Raw genomic sequence first — 27,261 nt, 5'->3', positions numbered from 1 at the left:
AACTTACAGAATGGGAGAAAATATTTAATCATACACCTGATAAGCACTAAATACCCAGAAAATGTAAAGAACTCTTAGAACGCAACAACAAAAGCACAAACAACCCAATTTTTATATGGACAAAGGACTTGAATAGATATTTCTCTAAAGAAGATAAACAGAGAATAGGCACATGAAAAGATGCTCAATGTCATTAGTCATTTAAAAAGAAAAAAAATCAAACCCATTGCCACTGAGTCGATTCTGACTCATAGCAACCCAATAGGACAGAGTAGAATTGCCCCATAGAATTTCCAAAGAGTGCCTGGTGGATTTGAACTGCCAACATTTTAGTTAGCAGCCATAGCACTTAACCACTACACCACCGTTAGCCATTAGGGAAATACAAATCAAAACCACAATGAGATACTACTTCACACCCACTAGAATGGCTATTATCAGAAAAAATGGAAAATAGCAAGTGTTGGTGAGGATGTGGAGAAGTTAGAATTCTTATGCATTGCTGGTGGAAGTATAAACTGGTGGGAAACAATTTGACGGTCCCTCAAAAAGTTAAACACAGAATTACCATATGACCCAGCAACTCTACTTCTAGGTATGAAAACAAAAACAAAACCCACTGCCATCGAGTCGATTCTGACTCATAGTGACCCTATAGGACAGGGTAGAACTGCTCCATAGAGTTTCCAAGGAGCGCCTGGTGGATTCGAACTGCAGTTAGCAGCTGCGGCACTTAACCACTATGCTACCAGGGTTTCCACTTCTAGGTATATATTCTGAGTATTTGAAAGCAGGGACTCAAACATATACTTGTACACCAATATTCATCCTAGCATTATTTATAATAGCCAAAACATGGAAACAATCCAAGTGTCCATCAACAGATGAATGAATAAACAGAACGTAGTCTATTTTTAGTCTGTACATACAGTTGTTGCTGTTGTCAGGTGCCATCAAGTCGGTTCCAAATCATATGTATGTGTACTCTGTGTACAACTGCAATAAACACTGCCCAGTCCTGTGCCATCTTCACAACTGTTGCTATGCTTGAGCCCAATGTAGCAATCACAGTGTCAATCCATCTCATCAAGAGTTTTGGTCTTTTTCACTGACCCTCTACTAAGCATGAAGTCCTTCTCCAGGGACTGATCCCTCCAAAGTATGTGAGACAAAGTCTTGACATCCTTGCTTCAAAGGACCATTCTGGCTGTTCTTCTTCCAAGATAGATTTGTTTGCTTTTTTCGCAGTCCATAGTATATTCAATATTTTTTGCCAGTACCATAATTCAAAAGCATCAGTTCTTCTTCGGTCTTCCTTATTCATTGTCCAGCTTTCACATGCATAAGATGAGATTGAAAATACCACGGGCTGGGTCAGGCACACCTTAGTCTTCAAAGGGACATCTTTGCTTTTCAATACTTTAAAGAGGTCCTTTGCAGCAGATTTACCCAATGCAATACATCTTTTGATTTCTTGACTGCTGCTTCCATTGGTGTTGATTGTGGATCCAAGTAAAAAGAAATCCTTGACAACTTCAATCTTTTCTCCATTTAGCATTATGTTGTTTATTGGTCCAGTCGTAAGGATTTTTGTTTTACGTTGAGGTGTAATCCATACTGAAGGCTGTGGTCTTTGATCTTCATCAGTGCTTCAAGTCCTCTTCACTTTTAGCAAGCAAGGTTGTGTCATCTGCATAACGCAGGGTGTTAATGAGTCTTCCTCCAATCCTGATGCTGTGTTCTTCTTCATAGAGTCCAGCTTCTCAGATTATTTGCTCAGCATACAGATTGAATAAGTATGGTGAAAGGATACAATCCTGACGCACAACTTTCCTGACTTTAAACTGCACGGTATCCCCTTGTTCTGTTTGAGCAACTGCCTCTTGATCTATGTACAGGTTCCTCATGAGCACAGGTAAGTGTTCTGGAATTTCTATTTTATGTGAAGGGAAGAATGACACACAATACAGGGGAAGTCAGCACAACTGGACTAAACCAAAATCTAGGAAGTTTCCTGAATACAACTAAACACTTCGAGGGACAGAGTAGCAGAATCGGGGGCCTGGGGATCATGGTTTTGGGGGACATCTAGGTCAATTGGCATAACAAAGTTTATTAAGAAAATGTTCTTTATCCCACTTTGGTGAGTTGTGTCTGGGTTCTTAAAAGCTAGCAAGTGGCCATCTAAGGTGCATCAATTGGTCCCAACCCACCTGGAGCAAAGGAGAATGAAGAACAGCAAAGACACAAGGAAAATATGAGCCCAAGAGACAGAAAGGGCAACATAAATCAGAGACACCATCAGCCTGAGACCAGAAGAACTAGATGGTGCCTGGCTACCACCAGTGACTGCCCTGACAGGGAACACAACAGAGAGTCCCTGATGGAGCAGGAGAAAAGTGGGGTGCAGAACTCAAATTCTAGTAAAAAGATCAGACTTAATGGTCTGACTGACACGAGGGACTGCAGAGGACATGGCTCCCAGATTCTCTGTTAGCCCCAAACTAAAACCATTCCCAAAGCCAACTCTTGAGACAAAGATCAGACTGGACTATAAGACATAAAATGATACTGGTGAGGAGTGTGCTTCTTAGCTTAGGTAGACACATGAGACTAAGTGGGCAGCTCCTGTCCAGAGGCAAGATGAGAAGGCAGAGGGGGACAGGATCTGGTTGAAAGGACATGGGAAATACAGGGTGGAGAGGAGGAGTGTGCTATCACATTATAGGGAGAGTAACTAGGGTCATATAACAATTTGTATGTAAGTCTTTGTATGAGAAACTGACTTGAATTGTCAACTTTCACTTAAAGCACAATTTAAAAAAAGAGCAGTAACACATAACCTCTCTTTACCTCTATTTCCTTACTTATCAAAATCATGTCAACTCTAGCTCCCTGTGAAAACCATAGAGATACTAGAGCAGCAGCTGAAATCCTTAGATGAACAATATTTTAATAACCAAAAGATCACCTATACAAGTAGTTTGAAATGCCAGTCTTCAGACCAAGGTCAGTCTCTTTACAAAGTTTACGCCTATCCAGGAAAACATACGAATAGTAACAACAATGTATTGCTTTTTTCTTGTAGCAAATTTTATGCAATTTAAATGATGTCCTTTGTTCTGAGAATATGTCCTTGTGTGTGTGTATGTGTATTAAAATGAACTTTCTGTTAAAAAAAAAAACTTGTGGAATTCCCATTCTTTGCAGTGTTATCCATAATTTGTTATGATCCACACAGTCAAATGCCTTTGCATAGTCAATAAAACACAGGTAAACATCTTTCTGGTATTCCCTGCTTTCAGCCAGGATCCATCAGACATCATATCCCCCATTCCACGTCCTCTTCTGAATCAGGCTTGAACTTCTCGCAGTTCCCTGTCAATGCAATGCTGCAGCCACTTTTGAACGATCTTCAGCAAAATTTAACTTGTGTGTGATATTAATGATACTGTGTGATAATTTCCAGACTTGGTTAGATCACCTTTCTTGGGAATAGGCATAAATATGGATCTCTTCCAGTCAGTTGGCCAGGTAGCTGTCTTACAGATTTCTTGGCATAGGTGAGTGAGCACTTCTAGACTTGCATCTGTTTGTTGAAACATCTCAGTTGATATTCTGTCAAATCTTGGAGCCTTGTTTTTCGCCAACATCTTCAGTGAAGCTTGGACCTATTCCTTCACACACATCCATCAGTTTGTCCCCCATGCATCTGTCAATTTGTTATACTGTGGGGGCTTGCATGTTGCTGGGATGCTGGAAGCTATGCCACTGGTATTAAATACCAGCAGTGTCATCCATGGTAGACAGGTTCAGCTGAGCTTCCAGACTAAGACAGACTGGGAAGAAAGACATGGTGGCCTACAAAGTAGCCAGTGACAACCTCGTGAATAGCAGCAGAAAGTTGTTTGATATAGTGCCAGAAGATGAGCCCCTCAGGTTGGAAGGCACTCAAAAGATGACTAGGGCAGAGTTGCCTCCTCAAAGTTGAGTCAACCTTAATGAAATGGATGAAGTCAAGCTTTCAGGACCTTCATTTGCTGATATGGCACAACTCAAAATGAGAAGAAATAGCTGCAAATATCCATTAATAATCAGAATATGGAATGTACAAAGCATGAATCTAAGAAAATGAGAAATCGTCAAAGATGAAATGGAACGCATAAACATCAGTTCCCTAGACAATAGTGAGCTGAAATGGACTGGTACTGGCTATTATGAACCAGACAATCGTATAGTCTAGTATGATGGGAATGACAGCTTGAAGTCAGACGGTGTTGCATTCCTCATCAGAAAGAACATTTCAAGATCTGTCCTGAAGTACAGTACTGCCAGTGATGGGATAATACCCATACGCCTACAAAGAAGACCCATTCTTCCCAATGTTATCCATAATTTGTTATGATCCACACATAGGAAATTATGGATTACATTGTGAAGAATGGGAATTCCATAACACTTAATTGTGCTCATGAGGAATCTGTACACAGATCAAGAGGAAGTCGTTCAAACAAAGCAAGGGGATAATGCATGGTTTAAAGTCAGGAAAGGTGTGTGTCACGGCTGTATACTTTCACTATACTTATTCGATCTGTATGCTGAGCAAATAATCCAAGAAGATGAACTGTATGAAGAATGTGGCATTAGGATTGGAGGAAGACTCATTAACAACTTGCGATATGCAGATGACACAACATTCCTTGCTGAAAGTGAAGAGAACTTGAAGCACTTACTGTTGAAGATCAAAGACTACAGCCTTCAACATAGATAACACCTCAACATAAAAAAAAAAAATCCTTAAAACTGGACCAATAAGCAACATGATGACAGAGAACAGACTGAAGTTGTAAAGGATTTCATTTTACTTGGCTCCACAATCAGTGCCCATGGAAGCAGCAGTCAAGAAATCAAACAATAAATAGGTAAGTGGTAACTTTGGTGAAGGGCAAGACAGTACAAGATACTGGGGAAGCCAGCACACCTTGTCCAAGGCAAGGCCATGTAATCTCTACAGACACAATCAAACTCCCTGAGGGACCTAATTGGTGGGCTGAGGGCTGTGGGGACCATGGTCTCAGGGAACATAAAAAAAAAAAATCAACATATTGCATTGTGCAAATCTGCTGCAAAAGACCTCTTTAAAGTGTTAAAAAACAAAGATGTCACTTCAAGGCTAAGGTACGCCTGACTCAAGCCATGGTGTTCTCAGTCACCTCATATGTATGTGAAAGCTAGACAATGAATAAGGAGACTGAAGAAGAATTGATGCCTTTGAACTATGGTATTGGTGAAGGATATTGAATATACTGTGGACTGCCAGAAGAATGAACAAATCTTTCTTGGAAGAAGTACAGCCATGATGCTCATCAGAAGCAAGGATGGCGAGACTTCGTCTCACATACTTTGGATGTGTTATCACGAAGGATCAGTCCCTGGAGAAGGACATCATGCTTGGTAAAGTAGAGGGTCAGTGAAAAAGATGAAGACCCTCAACAGGATGGATTGACACAGTGGCTGCAGCAATAGGATTAAGCATAACAAAGATTGTGAGGATGGTGCAGGACCAGGCAGCGTTTTGTTCTACTGTACATAAGGTCACTATGAGTTGGAACCAACTTGACAATACCTAACAATAACAACAACAAGGAAGACCAGTTAATACGACTATTATTCAAATTTATGCACCAACCACTAAAGCCAAAGATGAAGAAATTGAAGATTTTTACAAAATTCTGCTGTCTGACAAGGTAAATATAAGCCCAAGAGACAGAAAGGGCTACATAAACCAGAGGCTACATCAGTTTGAGACGAGAAGAACTAGATGGTGCCTGGCTACCACCAATGACTGCCGTGACAGGGAACACAACAGAGAATTCCTGATGGAGTGGGAGAACAGTGGAATGCAGACCTCAAGTTCTCATAAAAAAAGACGAGACTGAATGGTCTGACTGAGGCTGGAGGGATCCCGGAGGTCCTGGTTCCTGGATCCTCTGTTAGCCCAAGACTGGAACCACTCCCAAAGCCAACTATTCAGACAGGGGTTAGAGTGGGCTATATAAGACAGAAAATGATATTGGTGAGGAGTGAGCTTCTGGGCTCAAGTAGACACATGAGACTATGTGTGCAGCTCCTGTCTGGAGGGGAGATAAAAAGACAGAGGGGGACAGGAGCTGGCTGAATGCACACAGTGAATACAGGGTGGAGGGGAGGAATGTGCTGTCTCATTGGGGGAGAGCAGCTAGGGTTACATAGCAAGGTGTGTATGTTTTTGAATGAGAGAATGACTTGATTTGTAAACTTTCACTTAAAGCACAATAAAAAAAATTCTTCAGTCTGAAATTGATCAAGCATGCAATCAGGATGTGTTGATAATTACTGGTGATTGGAATTTGAAAGTTGGGAACAAGAAGGATCAGTAGTTGGAAAATATGACCTTGGTGATAGAAATGATGCCAGAGATCACATGGTAGAATTTTGCAAAATCAATGACTTATTCATTGCAAATACCTTTTTTCAACAACATAAATGGCGACTATACACATGGGCCTCACTGGAGGGAATACACAGGAACCAATTTGACTACATTTGTGGAAAGAGACGATGGAAAAGCTCAATATCATTGGTCAGAACAAGGCCAAGGGCCAACTGCGGAACAGACCATCAATTGCTCATATGCAAGTTCAAATTGAAGCTGAAGAAAACTGGGACCAGTCCATAAGAGTCAAAGTATGGCCTTGAGTATACGCCACCTAATTTAGAGACCATCTGAAGAATAGATTTGAGGCATTGAACACTAATGGCCAAAGACCAGAAGAGTTGTGGAATGACATCAAGGAAATCACACATGAAGAAAGGTCATTAAAAAGACAGGAAAGAAAGAAAAGACCAAAATGGATGTCAGAAGAGACTCTAAAACGTTATGCTGTTGTTCGTCAAACAGCTAAAGCAAATGGAAGAAATGATGAAGTAAAATAGCTGAACAGAAGATTTCAAAGGGCTGCTTAAGAAGACAAAGTATTATAATGAAATGTGCAAAGACCTGGAGTTAGAAAACCAAAACGGAAGAGCACACTGGACATTTCTCAAGCTGAAAGGTGTGAAGAAAAATTCAAGCCTCAAGTTGCAATATTGAAAGATTCTATGGGGAAAATGAAGGATTCTATGGAAACCCTGGTGGCGTAGTGATTCAGTGCTATGGCTGCTAACTAAAAGGTCAGCAGTTCGAATCCACCAGGAGCTTCTTGGAAACCCTATGGGGCTGTTCTACTCTATCCTATAGGGTCACTATGAGTCAGAATCGACTCGACAGCAATTTTTTTTTTTATAAGGGGGAAAATATTACATGATGCAGGAAGCATCAAAAGAAGATGGAAGGAATACACAGAGTCACTGTACCAAAAAGAATCGGTCAACATTCATCCATTTCAGGAGGTAGCATATGATCAGGAGCTGATACATACAGTGGAGTATTACTTAGCCAAAAAGAGAACTGAAGTTCTGGTACACACTACCACATGGATGAACCTTGAAAACATTATGCTGAGCAAAATAAGTCAGACACGAAAGACAAATACTGTATTATATGACACCTTTTCTGTGAAATGTGTAGAACAGGCAAAGGCATACAGACAGAAAGTAGATTAGTGGTTATCAGGGGCTAGGGGAGGGTAATGGGGAGTTGTCACTTAAGAGGTATTGAGTTTGGGGTGATGTAAAATATTTGGAAATGGATCGTGGCTGTTATCGTACAACATGGAAAATATAATTAATGTACACTTCAGAATGGTTATAATGGCAAAATTTTTGTTATATATGTTTTACCACATAAAATTGAAAACAGATACAGAAAAGAAAATAAATAAAAATATATATTTGGTAGTCTTTTTATTCAATTCCATCAGTTGCTGGAGCCTTGTTTTTCGCCAATGCCTTCAGAGCAGCTTGGACTTCTTCCTTCAGTACCATCGGTTCCTGATCATATGCGACCTCTTGAAATGGTTGAATATCGACGAATTCTTTTCGGTATAATGACTCTGTGTATTCCTTCCATCTTCTTTTGATGGTTCCTGCGCCATTTAATATTTTCCCCATGGAATCCTTCACTATTGCAACTTGAGGCTTGAATTTTTTTCTTCAGTTCTTTCAGCTTGAGAAACTCCAAGCGCGTTCCTCCCTTTTGGTTTTCCATCTCCAGTTCTTTGCACACGTCATTATGATACTTTACTTTATCTTCTCGAGAGACCCTTTGATATCTTCTGTTCAGTTCTTTTACTTCATCAATTCCTCCTTTTGCTCTAGCTTCTCGATGCTCAAGAACAAGTTTCAGAGTCTCCTCTGACATCCATCTTGGTGTTTTCTTTCTTTCCTGTCTTTTCAGTGACCTCTTGCTTTCTTCATAGATGATGTCCTTGATGTCATTCCACAACTTGTCTGGTCTGCAGTCACTTGTGTTCAATGCAGCGCTGGAGGTACTCACTCGTCTATGCCAAGAAATATGGAAGACAGCTTCCTGGCCAACTGACTGGAAGAGATCCATATTTATGCCTATTCCCAAGAAAGGTGATCCAACCGAATGTGGAAATTATAGAACAATATTGTTAATATCACACGCAAGCAAAATTTTGCTGAAGATCATTCAAAAACGGCTGCAGCAGTATATCGACAGGAAACTGCCAGAAATTCAGGCTGGTTTCAGAAGAGGACGTGGAACCAGGGATATCATTGCTGATGTTAGATGGATCCTGGCTGAAAGCAGAGAATACCAGAAGGATGTTTACCTGCGTTTTATTGACTATGCGAAGGCATTCGACTGTGTGGATCATAACAAACTATGAATAACACTGTGAAGAATGGGAATTCCAGAACACTTAATTGTGTTCATGAGGAAGCTTTACATGGATCGAGAGGCAGTTGTTCGGACAGAACAAGGGGATACTGATTGATTTAAAGTCAGGAAAGGTGTGCATCAGGGTTGTATTCTTTCACCATACCTATTTAATCTGTATGCTGAACAAATAATCTGAGAAGCTGGACTATATGAAGAAGAACGGGGCATCAGGATTGAAGGAAGACTCATTAACAACGTGCGTTATGCAGATGACACAACCTTGCTTGCTGAAAGTGAAGAGGACTTGAAGCACTTACTGATGAAGATCAAAGACCACAGCCTTCAGTATGGATTACACCTCAACGTAAAGAAAACAAAAATCCTCACAACTGGACCAATAAGCAACATCATGATAAACAGAGAAAAGATTGAAGATGTCAAGGATTTCGTTTTACTTGGATCCACAATCAACAGCCAAGAAAGCAGCAGTCAAGAAATCAAAAGACACATTGCATTGGGTAAATCTGCTGCAAAGGACCTCTTCAAAGTGTCAAAGAGCAAAGATGTCACCCTGAAGACTAAGGTGCACCTGACCCAAGCCATGGTATTTTCAATCACATCATATGCATGAAAGCTGGACAATGAATAAGGAAGACCAAAGAAGAATTGATGCCTTTGAATTGTGGTGTTGGCGAAGAATATTGAATATTCCATGGACTGCCAAAAGAATGAACAAATCTGTCTTGGAAGAAGTACAACCAGAATGCTCCTTAGATGCAAGGATGGCGAGACTGTGTCTTACATACTTTGGACATGTTGTCAAGAGGGATGAGTCCCTGGAGAAGGACATCATGGTTGGCAGAGTACAGGGTCAGCGGAAAAGAGGAAGACCCTCAATGAGGTGGATTGACACAGTGGCTGCAACAATGAGCTCAAGCATAACGATTGTAAGGATGGCACAGGACCAGGCAGTGTTTTGTTCTGTTGTGCATAGGGTCGCTATGAGTCAGAACCAACTCGACGGCACCTAACAAGTCTTTTTGTTTTCTATTTCCTTGCTGAGACTTCCTGTTTTTTCATTTATTTCATGTGTGTTTGTGATTTCTCATTGAAGCATTTTTATAATGGCTGCTTTAAAATCCTTGTCAGATAATTCTAACATCTGTGTCATCTTGGTGTTGCCCTCTGTTGATTGCCTTTTCTCTTCAACTTTAGATCTTCCCGTTTCTTGGTATGATGTGTGCTTTTTGATGGAAACCTGGACTCTGGGGTGTTACAAGACTGGATCTTATTTAAATCTTTTGCTTTAGCAGACTCCTTCTGACAGAGGAAGGGCAGGTAACTTCTCATTACTGACAGGTAGCGTGGAAGTCCAGTTCTTTACTTGGCCTTCATTGACACCTGGACAGACTCCTGATTATTGTTGGGTGTGGTGGGGGGAAGTTCAGGCTCCCCGGTAAATCTCCTCTGATACCACCTTGGCTGGGACGGTGAAGAATGCCTACTTATTGTTTCCTACATGGCCTCCATTGACACAATGGGTGGAGGGTCACCTTGTTGCTAATGATTGGTGGTAGCAGTCCTGACTCTCCACCTGGCCTCCTCTTATACCACCCCAGGGAAGCAGAGGACGGGTGCCTCCTTATCATTAATTGAGAGTGGAAGTCCAGCTTCCCCATGTGGTTTCCATTGATATCTTGTGGTTTCCATTGATACATTGTGGGATGGACGTCTCCTTAAGTCTCATCCTTAAGTGGGATGAAAATCCCAGTTCCCCATTAGGCCTCTGTCTTATTACCTAGTGCTGTTATAACAGAAATACCACAAGTGGGTGGCTTCAACAAACAGAAATTTACTTTCTCACAGTTTAGAAGTCTAGAAGTCTTAATTCAGGGCTCTGGCTTTGGGGGAAGGCTTTCTCTGTTAGCTCTGGAGGAAGGTCCTTGTCTCTTCTGAACTTCTGCTCCTGGGCAGTCTTCATGTGGCTGGGCAAGTGTCTTCATCCAGCTCCCCTTGCTAGTTTGCATTTAATCTCTTTTATATCTCAAAAGAGACTGATTCAAAATACACCTTCCACTAATCCTGTTTCATTAACATAAAAAAGACAACCCATTCCGAAATGGGATTACAACCACAGGCATAAAGGTTAGGATTTACAGCACATATTTTTGGGGGACACAGTTCAATCCATAACAGCCTCTGACACCACACCAGTGATGTGTGTGGGAGGGGGAGGTGCCTCTTTACAAGGCTACCATGGCTGGAAGTCAAGGCTGTCCATTTGGCCTTTGTTGGCAGAGGTGGGGGTGGGCCTGCAGTTTTTTCTGTGGTTTGGGTTGGAGTAGAACCATTATTGCAGGCCTGGTTGTGCAGTGGTTAAGAGCTCAGGCTACTAGCCAAAAGGTCAGCAGTTCAAATCCACCAGCCACTCCTTGGAAACCCTGTGGGGCAGGTGAGTTGGAACTGACTTGATGGCAGTCGGTTTGGTTTTGATTTTAGAGTCATTATTATCTAAAAATTTTGTCTCCTAGGCTGCCCCCTTCCTTATCCTTTGGCTAGGGAGAGCAGGATTTTCTCTGGGCTTTTTTTTTTTTTTTTTTCCTGTGCCTGTTGGTGTTTCCAGGTTGTCGGCTTTTCAAGTACCTAGTCTGGGATAAAACCCAAAAATGCCACTGCTGTTGAGTCAATTCTGACTCATAGTCATAGACTTATAGTGACCCTATAAGACAGAGTAGAACCGCACCACGATGCTTCCAAGGCTGTAAAACTTTATGGATGCAGACTGCTACAACTTTCTCCCACAGAGCAACTGTCAACCTTCTGGTTAGCAGCTGAGAGCTTTAACCACTGTGCCACCAGGCTCCACCTTACTTGGGGTAAAACTAGGTCCTTTAACCCATAGGTTGTTACCAAGATACTGCACTTTCTTAACTGACAAACAGCTATCTAGATTTTACAGAAGAGTGGAGATATGCCAGGAGGGTAAAAAAAACTTCTGTGAAAATGGCAGAGGAAAACATTTTGAACATACTATTTGGAAATGTAACTAGCATTTAGGTAAAAACAAAAATTCCCCTATTTTTCCAGATTTTGTGGATATCTGAAAGGGCTTCCACAATATATTAATTGACTAAAGTGAATAAAAGCAAGGTACAGAGCACTGTTACAGTAAGCTACTGTTTGTGCAACAAAGCCAGGGGTAGGAGTGGATGCTGGATATATACATAAGTACTTGTTTATGCGTCAGATCGCTGTGGAAGGACACACACAGCTAATAGCACCGTTACCTGGGAGGAGGGGAAGAAGGGTGAACTGGGAGATTTTTCAACTTATACACTTTTGCCATCTTTTGGTTTTTGAACAAAGATAATTCTCCCAAGTTTGTCTCTCACTATTCTCTTTCCATGCTTGCTCTTCTACCATTTCAGGCCTTTTCTTTTTCTTATTGTTTATAAGAATTATTTACATAAACGAAACCAAATCCATTGCCGTCAAGTGGATTCTGACTCTTAGTGACTCTGAATAAAAGTCATGAATGTATCCAAAAGATATATGTATTGCAGGTATCTTCTTCATTCTATTGCTTGTCTTTTCACTCCCTTATCGGTGCCTCTCTACACCGTAAATTTAACAACGCCCAATTTATCAGTCTTTTCCTTTACGCTTCCTAGTTTTCCTCTCCTGCTAAAAAGTATTTTCCTATTCCATGGTCATGACAGTGTTTTGCTATCTTATCTTCTAGAAGTTGTACCTTTCACATTTAGGTGTACGATTCGTCTAGAGTTGATTTTTTTATGAAGTAGAAGGCAAGGTCCGTTTTTCCCCAAACGACATTCAATTGATCCACCACTATTTATTGACAAGAACTTTTCTCATAGCAGTACAGCGGCTCTTTTGGGCAGGCAAAAAAAAAAAAAAAAAAACTGACCACATACGTGTGGGTCTATTTCTGGTCTTTCTCTTCCACTGATCTGTTTGTCTCTCTTTGAGCCAATATTACACAGTTTTAATTACTATTGCTTTATAATGAGTCTTGATAATTGTAGCATAAATACTCCAACTTAGTTCTTTCCCGAGAGTGCGCGGAACCCAAACCACAAGCTTCCAAGTTTTTCCCCGGACGACGAAGGACAGGAACTTTGGCAGGAGGATCCCGCTCCGACCTTGCGCTTTGAGAGGCGCTCGCCCGACGTACACGCACAGTCTACCTCTCTGGGATTGGACGGACCCGTGCGAGGGGGCTTACGTCACTTCCGAGGCGGGAGGATGAAGTTGCCTATGCACTCTCCCGCAGCCAGGTAGGTCTGGAGAGGAAGGAACCTCGGTGGAGAAGGGGACAGCGTCTGGCCCAGAGCGGAAGCGCGCGGAGGTGTCCAGACTCGGGTGAGGGCAGAGAGCCGGGTGTAGAGCCCGAGAGGAGGCTGCGGACCCCAAGGGATGACCGGGCCCCCAGGCTGGCTTCCCGGACCTTCGGCGCCCGGACTCTGTCGGTGGGGCGGATGGGAGGTCGAGGCGGCCGCGGGTTTTCCCGAGGAGGACTCCGCCCAGGCACGTGCATACATTAGAGTCATGGCTCTGCCACCTGGTTGCCGAGACCGCGCGTGTTACTGTGTTTCCGGGATTGGAAATAGGTGTCCCGCCCACGGCTCGGAGAGGCTGATATATGTGAAAGGACACCGCGCTCCGAATGGTCTTCACTTGTTGCCAGTTTATGTCCCTGATTCTGCAAGGGCGGGTGGGGAGTCCGGTACGTGCGCAGGTGGTGTCATCACACGGCCAGCGCCAGGGGCTGAGGGCGCCTTAGCCTAGCGCCACGGTTAGAGTTAGCAAAAGAGATCCCATTTTTCAGAAGGGCAGAGAGGGTAATGGCTTTTTTAAGCACCGGGGGAATGGCTGTTTTAGATATCTTACTCTTCAAATCCTCGCTCAACCACTTTCAGGTGTTCGACTTTGGGCAAATGTCTTAAACTCTTATCGCCTGTTTCCTCAGCTGTAACTCCGGGCATAATACTCCTATTCATAAGGTTGTTACGAAGCATAAAGGAGATTGAGCATGGAAGGTACTCAGTGTCTGACACAGAGTAGGTACTTAGTAGACGGTACCTTTTTGAGTTCCCAAACTTTTGGTATGGTGATACGAGTATTCAGATGATATTTTTGAAATAACTTCATATATATGTTTAATGTGGGTTTTTTTTAATTATGTTTAATGAGCATAATAATTGTTACTCTTAGTGGAATTGCCAGGAAGTGCTTTTTACATTTCCCAGCAGGCATGGAGGAAGTCACAGATGGTAAAAGGGATATTTAGTTTGGTGATTAAAGAGTTAGGATTAGCAAAAAGATTCAGTTTCTCAGAAGGGAAGAGAGGGAAACAAACTTTTGAGCACCCACTGGAATGGCTGTTTTAGGTATTTTTCTTCTCCTCACCACAATAAAGTGGGTTGCATCACCATATTTTTTCAGAAGAGGTTAGTGAGGCTGAGATTACGCACAGCACCTAAGTGGAGGAGGCAGGCTCTTAGACCCAGGCCTCCCTGCAAAACCTATATTCATGGTAGTACAGGGACTGATTTCGAAAAGGTCCTTGTTGAAGAGGAACTTTGAAGGGCAATCTGAAGCCATTCCATGACATGACTTTCCAGCATACAAGAGCCACCAGCTTTTTCCTAAGATATTTCTTCTGAGGCTTATGATGGGAGTGGAGATGGAAGGAAGCGGTAGGGTCATGATTTGACCTTGGGGAGGGGTGACCAGTAAGACTGACGAAAAAACCAAACTCATTGCTGTCAAGTCGGTTCCGACTCAGAGCAGCCCTATGGGACAGAGTAGAACTGCCCCATAGAGTTTCCAAGGAGTGCCTGGTGGATTCGAAACTGCTGACCTCTTGGATAGCAGCCATGGCTCTTAACCACTATACCACCAGGGTTTCCAGTAAGACTGACAGTGCTCATTTTTTCTGGGATTTCCCAGGATGACATTCTGCTACCCTGAAAAGCAACATGGTGAGGATTTCAGGTTAGCAGTTGACTAAAGCTTATGTAGCACTATCAGGGTTTGCTTTAAATGAAGGAATCGTAAAAATGGAAATAAGTTGTGTTTTGCTGAGTTCAGCTTTTTAGGAGACAGAGGACCACTTGTTACAATTCTTTTTTTCCTTTGCGACGTTTGGAGACTCTTTGATATCATACATTTTATTCTAATACATAACCTAATGGGGGAGGTGGAGAAGGGAGTTCTTCTATTTTCAGGTTCTGAAAAAACACACCCTTGGAAAGGATCTTTGTTGTAGTGACCCCCTCTCCCTGTACCTGCTGAGTTGTAGAATTGATTGGGATCTGGTGGAAATACTAAAACAATGGTTACCAACCAAACAAGTTGCTGTTGAGTCCATTCCGACTCATGGTGACTCCATGTGTGTCAGAGTAGAGCTGTGCTCCATAGGGTTTTTAGCCAGATCGCTATACCTTTCATCCATGGTGCCTCTGGGCAGACTCGAGCATCCAACCTTTGGGTTAGCTACTAAGCTCGTTAACTGCCCCACCCAGGGACCCCAAAACAATAGTTACCATATGCTAATTTTATGGTATACACTGTGATTTGATAAATATTAACTATCTAAGAGGGAAGTACTGTTTTAGTTCCAGTTTTACAGATGAAGAAATTGAGGCTCAGAGGTGAAACAACGTGTCCAACATTGGAAAATCTAAGGGAGGAACAAAGTAGTTAAAGGGGGTGTATTAGGGATTGTAGAGTGCACCAGGAGAGGGAGAATGACACTGGGGTGGTAGGGAACACAGGAGCAAAGGGTGCATTTATCAGTGAGGCATGGAGCTTCCTATTGGGAGGGAAGGACATTGGTGTTAAAGGCAAAAGCCTATTGCTTTATCTGAATGTCCTGGGCCAAGGGCAGGATGGCTGGACTGAGGTGCTGTAGATTTTGAAGCTCAGTCCTGGAACCCTGCTGCCTTGAAGTCACGGATTCCTGATGTGCTTCGCTTTGAGAGAAGCCGGTACTGCACACAAGAATGTGCAAACCAGACAAATTAAAGCATATGGTTATTTTACATTCAGAAAGATCCTTGACTTTATGAACAGATCTGCCTCAGGGTTACTGTATATAATAAATTCCTGTAGTGTACTTAAAATGTTCGTTTTATTCAAATTTGCAACAGTGTGTTTGCCTGAAGGGAGCTATGTTTGTGCTCTAACCAAGAAGGCATGAAATGTGCCGTCCCTAACACACATACTCCCTTTTACTCCATTCTTTAATAATAGTGAATATTCATTGAGTATTTGTTATGTGCCAGGCATTTTGCTATAAGTACCTTACGGGATTATTCAGTCATTACAATAACCTTGTAAAGTGGGGACTGTTATCTTCCTTTATAGGGAAAGAAGTGGGCTCAGAAATGGTGTCTTAGTCATATAGTGCTGCTATAACAGAAATACCACAAGTGAATGGTTTTAACAAAGAGAAGTTTATTCTCTCACAGTCCAATGGGTTAGAAGTCTGAATTCAGGGTGCCAGCTCCAAGGGAAGGCTTTCTCTGTCAGCTCTGGAGGCAGGTCCTTGTCAGCAGTCTTCCCTTGGTCTGGGAGCATCTCAGCACAGGAACCCCAGGTCCAAAGGATGCGCTCTACTCCTGGCGCTGCTTTCTTGGTGGTATGAGGTTCCCATGTCTCTCTGCTCACCCCTCTCTTGTATCTCAGAAGAGATTGGCTTAAGATAACTACATAATCTTGTAAACTTCATTGGTATAATTGTTGCTAATCCATTTTATTACATCATAGTGACAGGATTTACAACATATAGGGAAATCACATCAGAAGATAAAATGGTAGACAATCATACAAGGGAGTCATGGTCTAGCCAAGCTGATAGATATTTTTGGGCGACACAATTCAGTCCAGGACAGGTGGTAAGAAATTTGTTCAAAGGCACATAGCTAATAAGGGTAGAGCCAATTCCATGTCATCCAAACCCAATGCTTATCTGTATAGTTCATCCACTCATTCATTCACTTAGGTATTTATTGAACACCTCCTATGTTCCAGCAGTGTTCTATGTGCTGGGGATAAAATGATGACCCAAATTGGCTCAGCCCCTGTCCTCAAGTTGCTTCTAAGTCTTGCAAGGGAGTAGACAATAAATAAATAATTACAAAATGAATAATAATTATAGTTGTGATACATGCTGTGGAGAACTGGATAGAGGGTGCTCTGAGATATTTAATGGGGTAACTTGGCAGGGAGAAGGAGTGCAGAGAGACAAGGAAGGCTTTTTGAGGAAATGATATTTAGCTGAGACCTGAAGGACCGAGTTGGAGTTAAACTGGGCAAAGAGATGGAAGAAGAGCTCCCAGGGAGAGGGAAAGGCATGTGTGAAGCAGTGGTTAAGCATTTGGCTGCTAACCTAAAGGTTGGCAGTTTGACTCCACCAGCCACTCCTTGGAAACCCTATGGGGCAGTTTTACTCTGTCCTGTGGAGTCGCTATGAGTTGAAATTGACTCGATGGCAACAGGTTTTTTTTTTTTGGTATCTTGCAATTACTGAAAGAAAGCTCACTGGCCAAAGGGCAGAGGATGTTGAGAAGCCAGATTCAAAATGCAGGTAGCAGTCCTGTTCTATCCTGACAGCAATGCTGTTGCCCAGTCTTGGTTTATTTGCTTCTCTGAACGGACCTATTTTTCAGATCTGTCTTGGAGCCCAGCCTCGTGTCTTTAAACATGTGGTTAGACATGTGGTTGCCATAGGAGGGGGTTGGAGGTGAGAAGAGGGATAAATACCTACATGTGAGACTTAATGATGTTTGGTAATTTGTACTGCAAAGCTAAGTAGACATGGAGTGCCAACACTATATTTCATCCTGTTTGCCTCTGGTTTGCAAATTGACGTAGCAAACATTTTTGGCCCAACTGTGGCCCAGGTCCTGTGTCAGCCACCTAGGATGCAAGCATGTGTAAGACCGGCTCACTTTCCCTCCATCATGCGTGTACTTTAGTTAATGCCTTATCTGCCTTGTTTTATCAATGTTATTTTTCAATATGTGTTTATCTGGCATCTAATAAGCGTTGGACGCTGCTGGGGACTCATAGCCACCCTATAGCCACCCTATAGGACAGAGTGGAAGTGTCCCATGGGGTTTCCAAGGAGCAGCTGGTGGGTTTGAACTGCCAAACTTTTGGTTAGCAGCAAAGTTCTTAACCACTGTGCCACCCAGGCTCTACTAAGAATATTAAAAAACCCATCACTGTTGAGTCGATTCCGACTCACGGCAACCCTAAAGGCAGAGTAGAACTGCCCCATAGGGTTTCCAAGGAGTGCCAGATGGATTCGAACTGCCGACCTTTTGGTTAGCAGTCGTAGCTCTTAACCACTATGCCACCAGGGTTTCCACTGAGGATATAGTAGTAAGCAAATAGACGTGTTCTCTGTCCTCAGGGAGCTTATGCAAGTATACAGTTAGAAGTTGTGGTAAAGCCTTGAAGGAGAAGCCCAGGGAGTTGTGACCGTGTATGTGTAATAAGGGGACTCACTCTGTTCTGGGATGGCTTCCTGAGGAAGTGATACTTAAGCTGAAAGCCGAAGGATGAGTAGAAGTTACCAAGGTGAAGACAGCGTTCCAGATGCATGTGCGTGAAGTCCTGCGGCCCAAGGGAGTCTGGTGCAGGACCAGAAGGCCAGCTGGGAGTAGCAGACAGAGAGGGCGCGAGCGAACTGGTGATGAGATTAGAGAGGCAGGCAGGGTTCTGACCATGCAGGCGTCAAAGGCCATGGCAAGGATTTGGGGCATTATCCTAAGAATGGTGGTAGCTTTGAAGAGTTTCAGACAAGGGAGTAACGTGATCAGATCTGTGTATCAAAGGTCATTCTCTGGCTCCTTGGTGGAGAGAGATTGATGGATTTAAGGGATATTTAGGAGGTAGGCTCAACAGGGTTTATAGGTGATAGGTTGGGTGTGGGGTAAGAAGGGAGAGGCAGGTGTCAAGGCCAAATTTTAGCATTCTGGCTTGTGCATCTGAGATAGGAGGGTGTGAGTACAGTTTTATATAAAGTGTCTTTGGAATAATCCAAATAGAGGTGTCACAAAGGCAATTACATATGAGAATCCGGCATTTTTGGCCCCTAGGAGGCTCTTCTCAGAAAAATGCCATTATTTTGCCATCAAGGCAGGGAAAGTGGTAGTGAGATGGCCCAGCCAAGTACAGGGTGTAGAATGTTCTCTAAATTTATGTTGGGGAAAAATTAAGAATAAAAAATGAAACCTAGGAAATCTTCCCACAAATGTAGAAAAGAGAGAAAACAGTTCTATTATTGAATAAGCATTTGACCAGACTTTGATAAGAAACACAGGTAATCTGCTAATGAGATTACAATGGCTGAAAGAAGCCCCACTCATGTTACATAGCTGAGCAGATACTCACCGTTACATAATTCAAGAGCAATGGTAATTTGTCCACATGTAACAGGACTTGACAGCACCGTTTGCTATTCAGACTTTCACAGTTCACCCTAAATTAGGGTGGCCATCTGTACTAGTTAACTGTCTTTATCTGAAAGAAAAATGAAACTTCTCCTATTTCCATTGACAAATAAGTAGTTACTGTTTGGATCCAGGTGCCTGGGCTGAACATCCTTGGTGACGGGGAGATAGGATGGCTACATTGTAATGCTGGCAAGAGGCCTTTAAAAAGATTTACATCCATATCAAAGGGAACCAGGAAGAATTTACAAATACTAGGGTTTTCAAAGATATGCCCTAAGAAGAGAGAGGGCAACAGGGAAAAGTCAATTTTAAAACTTTTTGTACACTTCCAGTACAATAAAACGCTCAGCCTGGGGATTATTCTGGAGGCTATTTATTGTAAGTGAGGTCTGTGTAGTTTAGTGTGGTTAGTGTGCCCTCAAGTGGCCAAACCCAGCCCACAAATTCTTGTACATTGATTTAAAGGAAAGTGTCACCAGTAGGATTTACTTAAAATCCTGCAGTTTTCCAGCCAAAACCCTTGTCCTTGGAAATTAACCCTTCCGGGGTTTCTCTGGTCCTTCTTGATGTCATTAATGCCGTTTCTCCTTCCCACTCAGTTCTACACATAGGAGAGCTTTGTTTGGTAGATAATGTGATGATTTTAATGTAAAAATGAACTGTCAGTTAATCTGTTTCAGAAACCCGTAGCATGAGGATGAAAATTGAGATTGAGTATTGAATTTGGAAGCTTCTTGCCACCCATCAAGGTAGGAAATTCAGCAGAATTCTGTGGATTCTACCTGAGCTCTCCCTACCAGCTTCTAAAGTTCATAGTAATCTGAGACCTGGCAGCTAAACTGTTTCGCAGAGGGAGAGGTCTGCTGATGGTAGCTGATTTGATTGAACATTGCTTACTGCTAATTTGAAGCTTGCTTGCTATGGTTAGCTCTTGTTTTATTAGGTAAGGTCATGTTTTTATTCGGAACAGTAAGTTTTGAAGGGGGAATGTAAATTTTTCCAGGTTTATATGAGCAGTACTTATCAGTCTTTAAATCAGCAATTTATATTCGGAAGAAGGAACACTGGCGGTACAGCGGTTAGGTGCTCAGCCACTAATCAGGAAGTTGGTAGTTTGAACCACCAGCTGCTCTGTGGGAGAAAGATGGGGCAGTCTGCTTCCATAAAGATTACAGCCTCAGAGACCCTATGGGGCAGTTCTGTTCTGTCCTATAGGGTTGCTGTGAGTCAGAATCGACTCTATGGCAGTGGATTTTTTTTTTAGTATGAAGAAGCTACTCTTCAAAATTGTCAATGAATATGGCATTACAATCCAGATTAGCTTAAAGTGTTAGCTAAGCAGAATCAAGGAAATTGTGTTGAGTTTCTGTTACGCAGTTAGCTTGTTTATATTCAGCCATATATATAAGCAATGACTATAAAATGCATAGGGTCGCCATAAGTTGGAATTAACTCAATGGCAGCTAATAACAACAGCAATGTGTGTGTATTCGTTATGTATTGTGCTGTTGTGTGCTGTCAAGTTGATTCTGACTTACAGTGACTCTACATAACAAAGTAGAACTGCCGCATAGAGTTTCCTAGGCTCTAATCTTTGTGGGAGTATGTCATGGACTGAATCGTGTCCCCCCAAAAAAGCCATGACTCCCAGTATTGTGTGATTGTGCACCATTTTGTTATCTGATGTGATTTTCCTGTATGTTGTAAATACTAGCTCTATGATGTTAATGAGGCAGGATTAGAGGCAGTTATGTTAATTAGGCATGATTCAATTTACAAGATTAGGTTGTGTCTTAAGCCAGTCTCTTTTGAGATATAAAAGAGAGAAGCAAGGAGAGAGCCATGAGGGACTTCATACCACCAAGAAAGCAGTGCCAGGAGTAGAGTGCATCCTTTGGACTTGAGGTTCCTGCACAGAGGAATTCCTAAACCAGGGGAAGATTGATGACAAGGAGCTTTCCCCGGAGCTGACAGAGATATAAAGCCTTCTTCTAGACCTGGCGCCCTTGAATTTGGACTGTGAGAGAATAAATTTCTCTTTGTTAAAGCCATCCACTTGTAGTATTTCTGTTATAGTAGCACTAGATAACTAAGACAGAACATATTGCTGGGTCTTTTCTCCTGCAGTGCCAATGGTGGATTTGAACTTTCAACCTTCTGGTTAGCAGCCGTGTGCTTAACCATTGTGCCACCGTGGCACCTAGTTATGTATTAGCTTCTTTATATTCTATATTCTATGCAATATATATTGCATAGAAGCCTTTTTATTCTGTTTGGATGGTTGGAATTGAGTCTAGAGATCTACTCGTTGCCTAGACAGTATTAGAATCTCTCTTATTTAAGACTCCATTTAAAAGATTAAAAAACTTTTTTTCATGGCCCTCTAAGAATGTGGGCTTTACAGGGTGGCCCATGATAGATGCTTAGACACACTATAACATCCCCCTACAACAAAGACTTGAGAAACCAAGTGAAACAGATATAGATGACAACCTAGGAACCCCTAGCATCAAATGGAAGGCTTAAGAATTAGCACCTAGTGGAAGGAGATACTGAGAGAAAACACTGGATGAGGAGATTTGCAGATTGTCAGCACCCAGCCAGCCGGCCTGGTGCAGCGTTGCACTCTTGAAGCAAGGCAGACAGCATCCTTGGGTTAGAAGTACAGGGAGACAGTGGCACGGAATGCACAACAGGAGACAGATACGGTGTAAACAAACCAGGAATGAAACAAGGTGAGCAGGACTTGAGCTAGAACTAAAAAGGGAAAGTACAGGAAGGTGGGTCAGGAGCTGCAGTGATCCTGGTGACAGAACAGGGAGGGAGGCAGCAAGTAGGGACAGGACTACTCAGCAGTGGTGTTGCCTGACCACTTGGACAGGAAATGCTCACTGAATCGTAAAACCATAGACTGACAACTAGAAACACTCCACCCAGCCAAACTCTGTGCAGCTCCCACCACCTCGCATTTAATCAGGGCAAACCCCAGTTGCCTGGTGTGGGATACCAGGAGCACACCCACACCCAGCAACAGTTAGGCGAGCTCACCATGCTCCTTGCCCAGTGACCGGTGGGTGGTACGTTCGTGCGCTGCTCCCCCACCAGTTACCAGTGGTGTGCTCCAGCACCTCCCACCTGATAGCTGGAGGCACGTTACCGTGCTGCCCCCCAGGTCACCAGTGGTACCCTCCAGTGCTGCATGCCCAGCAGCCTGTGCCAGGCTTCCCCATATCACCCATCCAGCAACTGGTAGTGAGCTCATATAACCCCTGCCAGGTGAACAGGGATGCACTCGGTAACCAGTGGGTGTGCTCACTGTGCCCACCACCCGGTGACCAACAGAAGTGTTGTTAACCATGCCCACCACCAGGCAACTGGCAGAAATGCTTCCCGGACCCCCATCACTTGACAGGAAAGCACATCTCCTTACCATCAGTTGCTCCATACATCCTGACAGGTGCCACCCATGCCCCAGCCCAATGATGAGCAGGTGATCTCTGTGCCCTCACCCAACAACTGCCTGGCTGTAATGCCACCCATCCCACACCCTCACAGTTTCCGTAGGCTGACTGCACAAGCACTGAGACTCCTGAATCTCACCCCAACTACTGAGACACCAATTCATGCAGAGGGCCTGTCCTGCCCATTTGCGTACATTGCCTCCCCGTGGCTACAAAGATGCCCTTCTCTGCTCTCCAGCAGACGCATGAACTGCTAGCATCAACCCAGAAGGAACACATGGTCCCACAAGAGTTGTGGGTGGACCCTGGTCACCCAGTACTTGCCACCTCAGATCAGGGAATGGACCTGCTTTCTCATCTCCACTGAATCTTGTCAGGGAAGACATACATGCCTAACGACAGAGGACTCACATGTAGGTGTGACCAACCCACTACACCCACTAGTGTTAGGAAATGACACCCAGCTAACTGGCACCACCAAAGTCATTCATAGACCAGTACTACAAAACAACAACAATTAAAATAGTACAAAGGAAGAAAGACATTCTAAAAAGAAACAGAAGAAGCAAAGCTAATATATCAAAACAAAACAAACAAAAAAATTAGGACCAAACAAACATACAATCACTAAAGAAATATGTAAATAGATAAAAGAATGCATTAATGCCTTGAGACAATAGACAATAACAAATCATGTGAAGAAACAGGATAAGATGGCTCAAACAAGTGAGCAGAATAAAGGTACAGAAGACCTTCCTGAGGTAGAACTGATAATAGAACTATTTGAAAAGGAATTCAAAAGACTTAGGATCCTTAAAGAATTCAAGAGGCTTATTTTCAGGATCCTTAAAAAGGTCGGAAACCCTGGTGGCGTAGTGGTTAAGAGCTATGTCTGCTAACCAAAAGGCTGGCAATTCAGATCCACCAGGCGCTCCTTGGAAACTCTATGGGGCAGTCCTCCTATGTCTTATAGGGTCACTATGAGTCGGAATTGACTTGACGGCACAGGTTTTTTTTTTTTTTTTTTTTGGTTTAAAGAGGTCAAGGAAAACACACACACACACAAAACCTAGAAGAGTTTAGGAAAACAAGAACAAAGTGACAAACTCAATACACAAATAGAAACCATACAAAAACAACAACTAGAAATTCAGAAGCTTCACAATAAAACACCAGAAATAGACAATGGAAGGACACAGAAGTAGAATTGCATTGATGGAAGAAAGAATCGGCAAAATAGAGGACAAATCCATACTCGTTTCTTTGAGGAGCAATCAGAAAAAAGACTGAAGAAAAATGAAGAAAGCCTAGGGTTGTGTGTGGCACCATAAAGAAGAAGAATAATTTACACATAATAGGAATATCAGAGGAGAGGAGAGAAAGGTGCAGAGAGAATTTTGAAAATATAATGGCATAAAATTTCGTAAGTATCATGAAACACGAGAAGGTTTCCATCCAAGATGCTCAACGAACCCTTACAGGATAGACACCAAAAAAAAAAAAAAAAAAAAATTCACCAAGACATATCATAATCAAATTTTCCAAAACCAAAGACAAAGAATTTTGAGAGCAGCTCATGAAAAGCAAAATATCACTTACAAAGGGGTATCAATAAGACTAAACACTGATTTCTCATCAGAAACCATGCAGGCAAAAAGGCAATGGGATGACATATACAAAGTCTCGAAAGAAAAGAATTATCAACCAAGATTAATATATCCAGCAAAATTGTCTTTCAAAAAATGAGGGTGAAACTAGGACACCCCCAGATAAGCAAAAATTAAGGGAATTTGTAACCACTGGACCAACCTTACAAGAAATACTAAATGGAGTCCTTCAGACAGAGAACCAATGACATCAGGCAACAACCTGAGATGAAGACACACAATAGCGTCACCCAGATACCAAGCCAGGTAAAGATGCCACAAAAGAACAATAAAGCTGTAAAACTGATCAAAGGGAACCAGAGATGTTAAACTGTAAACGACAACTTCAAAACAAAAGGGGAGTAAAGGATGTAGTTACAGAACTTCCATATGTAGAGGAAGTCAAGGCAATTGCAAGATACAACAGACTGTTTTAAACATAGGAGGATAAAGGTAAACTTCAGGGTAACCACAAAGAAAATTAATAAATCTATTCACCAATATGAAGAGGAAGAAAATCAGAAAGACTCAGTACACACAAAACAACAATAACAAATGATAGGGAAAGAAAATCCATTTACAAAAATGCCTCAGCACAGAAAATTAAGAGAAACAAAGAAACCGTTGGGCACCACAAAATAACAAAATGGTAGCAATGAGTTCATACCTGTTGATAATTACATTGAATGTAAGTGGATTAAATCCACCAGTCCAAAGGCAGAGAGTGGCAGAATGGATAAAACATGACCCATCAACATGTTGCCCTACAGGAGACACACCTAAGACGCAAAGACATAGATGGGTTAAAAATATAAAGGGTGAAAAAAAAATATACCAAGCAAACTAACTGAAAGAGAGCAGGAATGGCAATAATAATTTCTGGCAAGATAGAATGTAAGTCAAAATTCATTTTAAGAGACAAAAAAAGAGTATAATGATTAAAGGGTCAATTCACCAGGAACACACGACAGTAATAAATATTTATGCACCCAGTGCCAATGCTCCAAGATACATAAAACAAACTGACAAAATTGAAAAGAGAAATAGACAGTTCTACAATAATAGTAGGAGATGTTAACAGTTCCAACGGTGGACAGAAGAGCTAGAAAGAAAATAAAGAGACTGAAAATCTAAGAAACACTATCAACTCGACCTCACAGACATATGCAGAACATAACCGTCCAACAACAGCGTGATATATGTCCTTCTCCAGCGCACATGGAACATTCTCTAGACCAGAGCAAGCCTCAGTAAATTTAAAAAGATTGGAATTATACAAAACAACTTCTTTGACCACAAAGCTATAAAACTAGAAATCAATGATACGAAGAACAAGGAAAATTAATTAAATACATGGAAACTATGTACACATCACTAAAACTATTGGGTCATATAAGAAATCAAAAGTGAAATTAAACAGAATCAAATGAGAATGAAAACACAACATAACAAAAGCTTTGAGACACAGCAAAGGAATTACTCAGAGGGAAATTTATAGCAATAAATGTGTACATTAAAAAAGAAGAAACGTCCAAAATCAATAGCTTATCCTGACACCTCAAACAGGTAGAAAAGGAAGAGCAAAAGAAAACTGTCTCAGTCATCTAGTGCTGGCTTAACAGAAGTACCACAAGTGGATGGCTTTAACAGAGACACTTATTTTCTCACAGTAAAGTAGGCTAAAAGTCCAGATTCAGGGTGTCAACTCCAGGGGACAGCTTTCTCTCTCTTGGCTCTGGAGGAAGATTCTTTGTCACCAATCTTCCTCTGTTCAAGGAGCTTCTCAGGCCCAGGGACGCCAGGTCCAAAGGATGCGCCTGCTCCCGGTGCTGCTTTCTTACTGGTGTGAGGTCCCCAACTCTCTGCTTGTTTTCCTTTCTCTCTCTTGAGAGAGAAAAGGTGGTGCAGGCCATACCCCAGGGGAACTCCCTTTACATTGGATCAGGGATGTGACCTGGGTAAGGGTTTTACAATCCCGTCCTAATCCTCTTTAAAATAAAATTACAATCACAAAATGGAAGACAGCCACACAATACTGGAAATTATGGCCCAGCCAAATTGATACACACATTTTTGGGGGGATGTAATTCATGACAAAAGCCCCATCTACCGGAGGAAAGGAAATAATAAAAAGTCAGAGCAGAAATAATGGAATAGAAAACAGAAAAACAATAGAATCAACAAGACTTGAAGTTGATTCTTTGAGAGAATCAATAAAACTGACAAACCACTGGCCAAACTGAAAGGAAAAGAATGAGAAGATGCAAATAATCAAAATAAGAAATGAAAAGGGTGACATTACATTAGATCCAACTGAGATAAAGGGGATCATAACAGAATATTATGAAAAATTGTACTCTAACAAACTTAAAAACCTAGAAGAAATGGACAAATCTCTAGAAACACACTGCCTACCTAAACTAACACAAATGTTGTTAGGTGCCGTTGAGTCAATTCCAACTCATAGCGACCGTATGTACAACAGAATGAAACACTGCCCGGCCCTGTGCCATCCTCACAGTTGTTGTTATGCTTGTGCCCATTATTGCAGCCACAGTGTCAATTCATCTTGTTGAGGATCTTCTTCTTTTTCTCTGACCCTCTACTTTACCAAGCATGATATCCTCCAGGGCACAAGTAGATGTTAGGAAATCTAAATAGGCCCGTAATTAAAGAAGAGATTGAAAATGCCATAAAAAAAAAAAAACTCCCAACCAAAAAAGACCCCAGCCCAGATGCTTCACTAGAGAATTCTACCAAACATTCAAAGAAGAATTGACACCAGCTCAACTTAAACTCCTCTAGAACGTAGAAAAGGAAGCTGTTCATTCTGTGAA

At 42.1% G+C, this 27,261-nt stretch overlaps 1 protein-coding gene across 3 annotated transcripts in view; it reads left to right on the top strand.

Moving 5' to 3' along the window:
• Positions 1 to 13,035: 13,035 nt before the first annotated feature.
• DHRS7B (dehydrogenase/reductase 7B) overlaps positions 13,036 to 27,261 on the top strand; it is a 39,815-nt gene continuing 25,589 nt past the window's right edge. The window contains exon 1 of one of the 3 annotated variants that reach the window (XM_023539715.2): positions 13,036 to 13,125. In XM_023539715.2, coding sequence (XP_023395483.2) covers positions 13,094 to 13,125 — 32 coding nt within the window. In that variant the 5' untranslated portion in view covers positions 13,036 to 13,093. Of the gene's footprint in view, positions 13,211 to 13,251; positions 20,067 to 27,261 lie in introns of those variants that run through there. The other 2 variants (XM_003420676.4, XM_064279430.1) reach the window with 2 other exon arrangements.

This window comes from Loxodonta africana, chromosome 2 (genome assembly GCF_030014295.1).
Source record: "Loxodonta africana isolate mLoxAfr1 chromosome 2, mLoxAfr1.hap2, whole genome shotgun sequence".
NCBI lineage: Eukaryota > Metazoa > Chordata > Mammalia > Proboscidea > Elephantidae > Loxodonta > Loxodonta africana.
The sequence above is the reverse complement of the archived record's forward strand: the minus strand, read 5'-3'. Positions and strand labels throughout refer to the sequence as shown.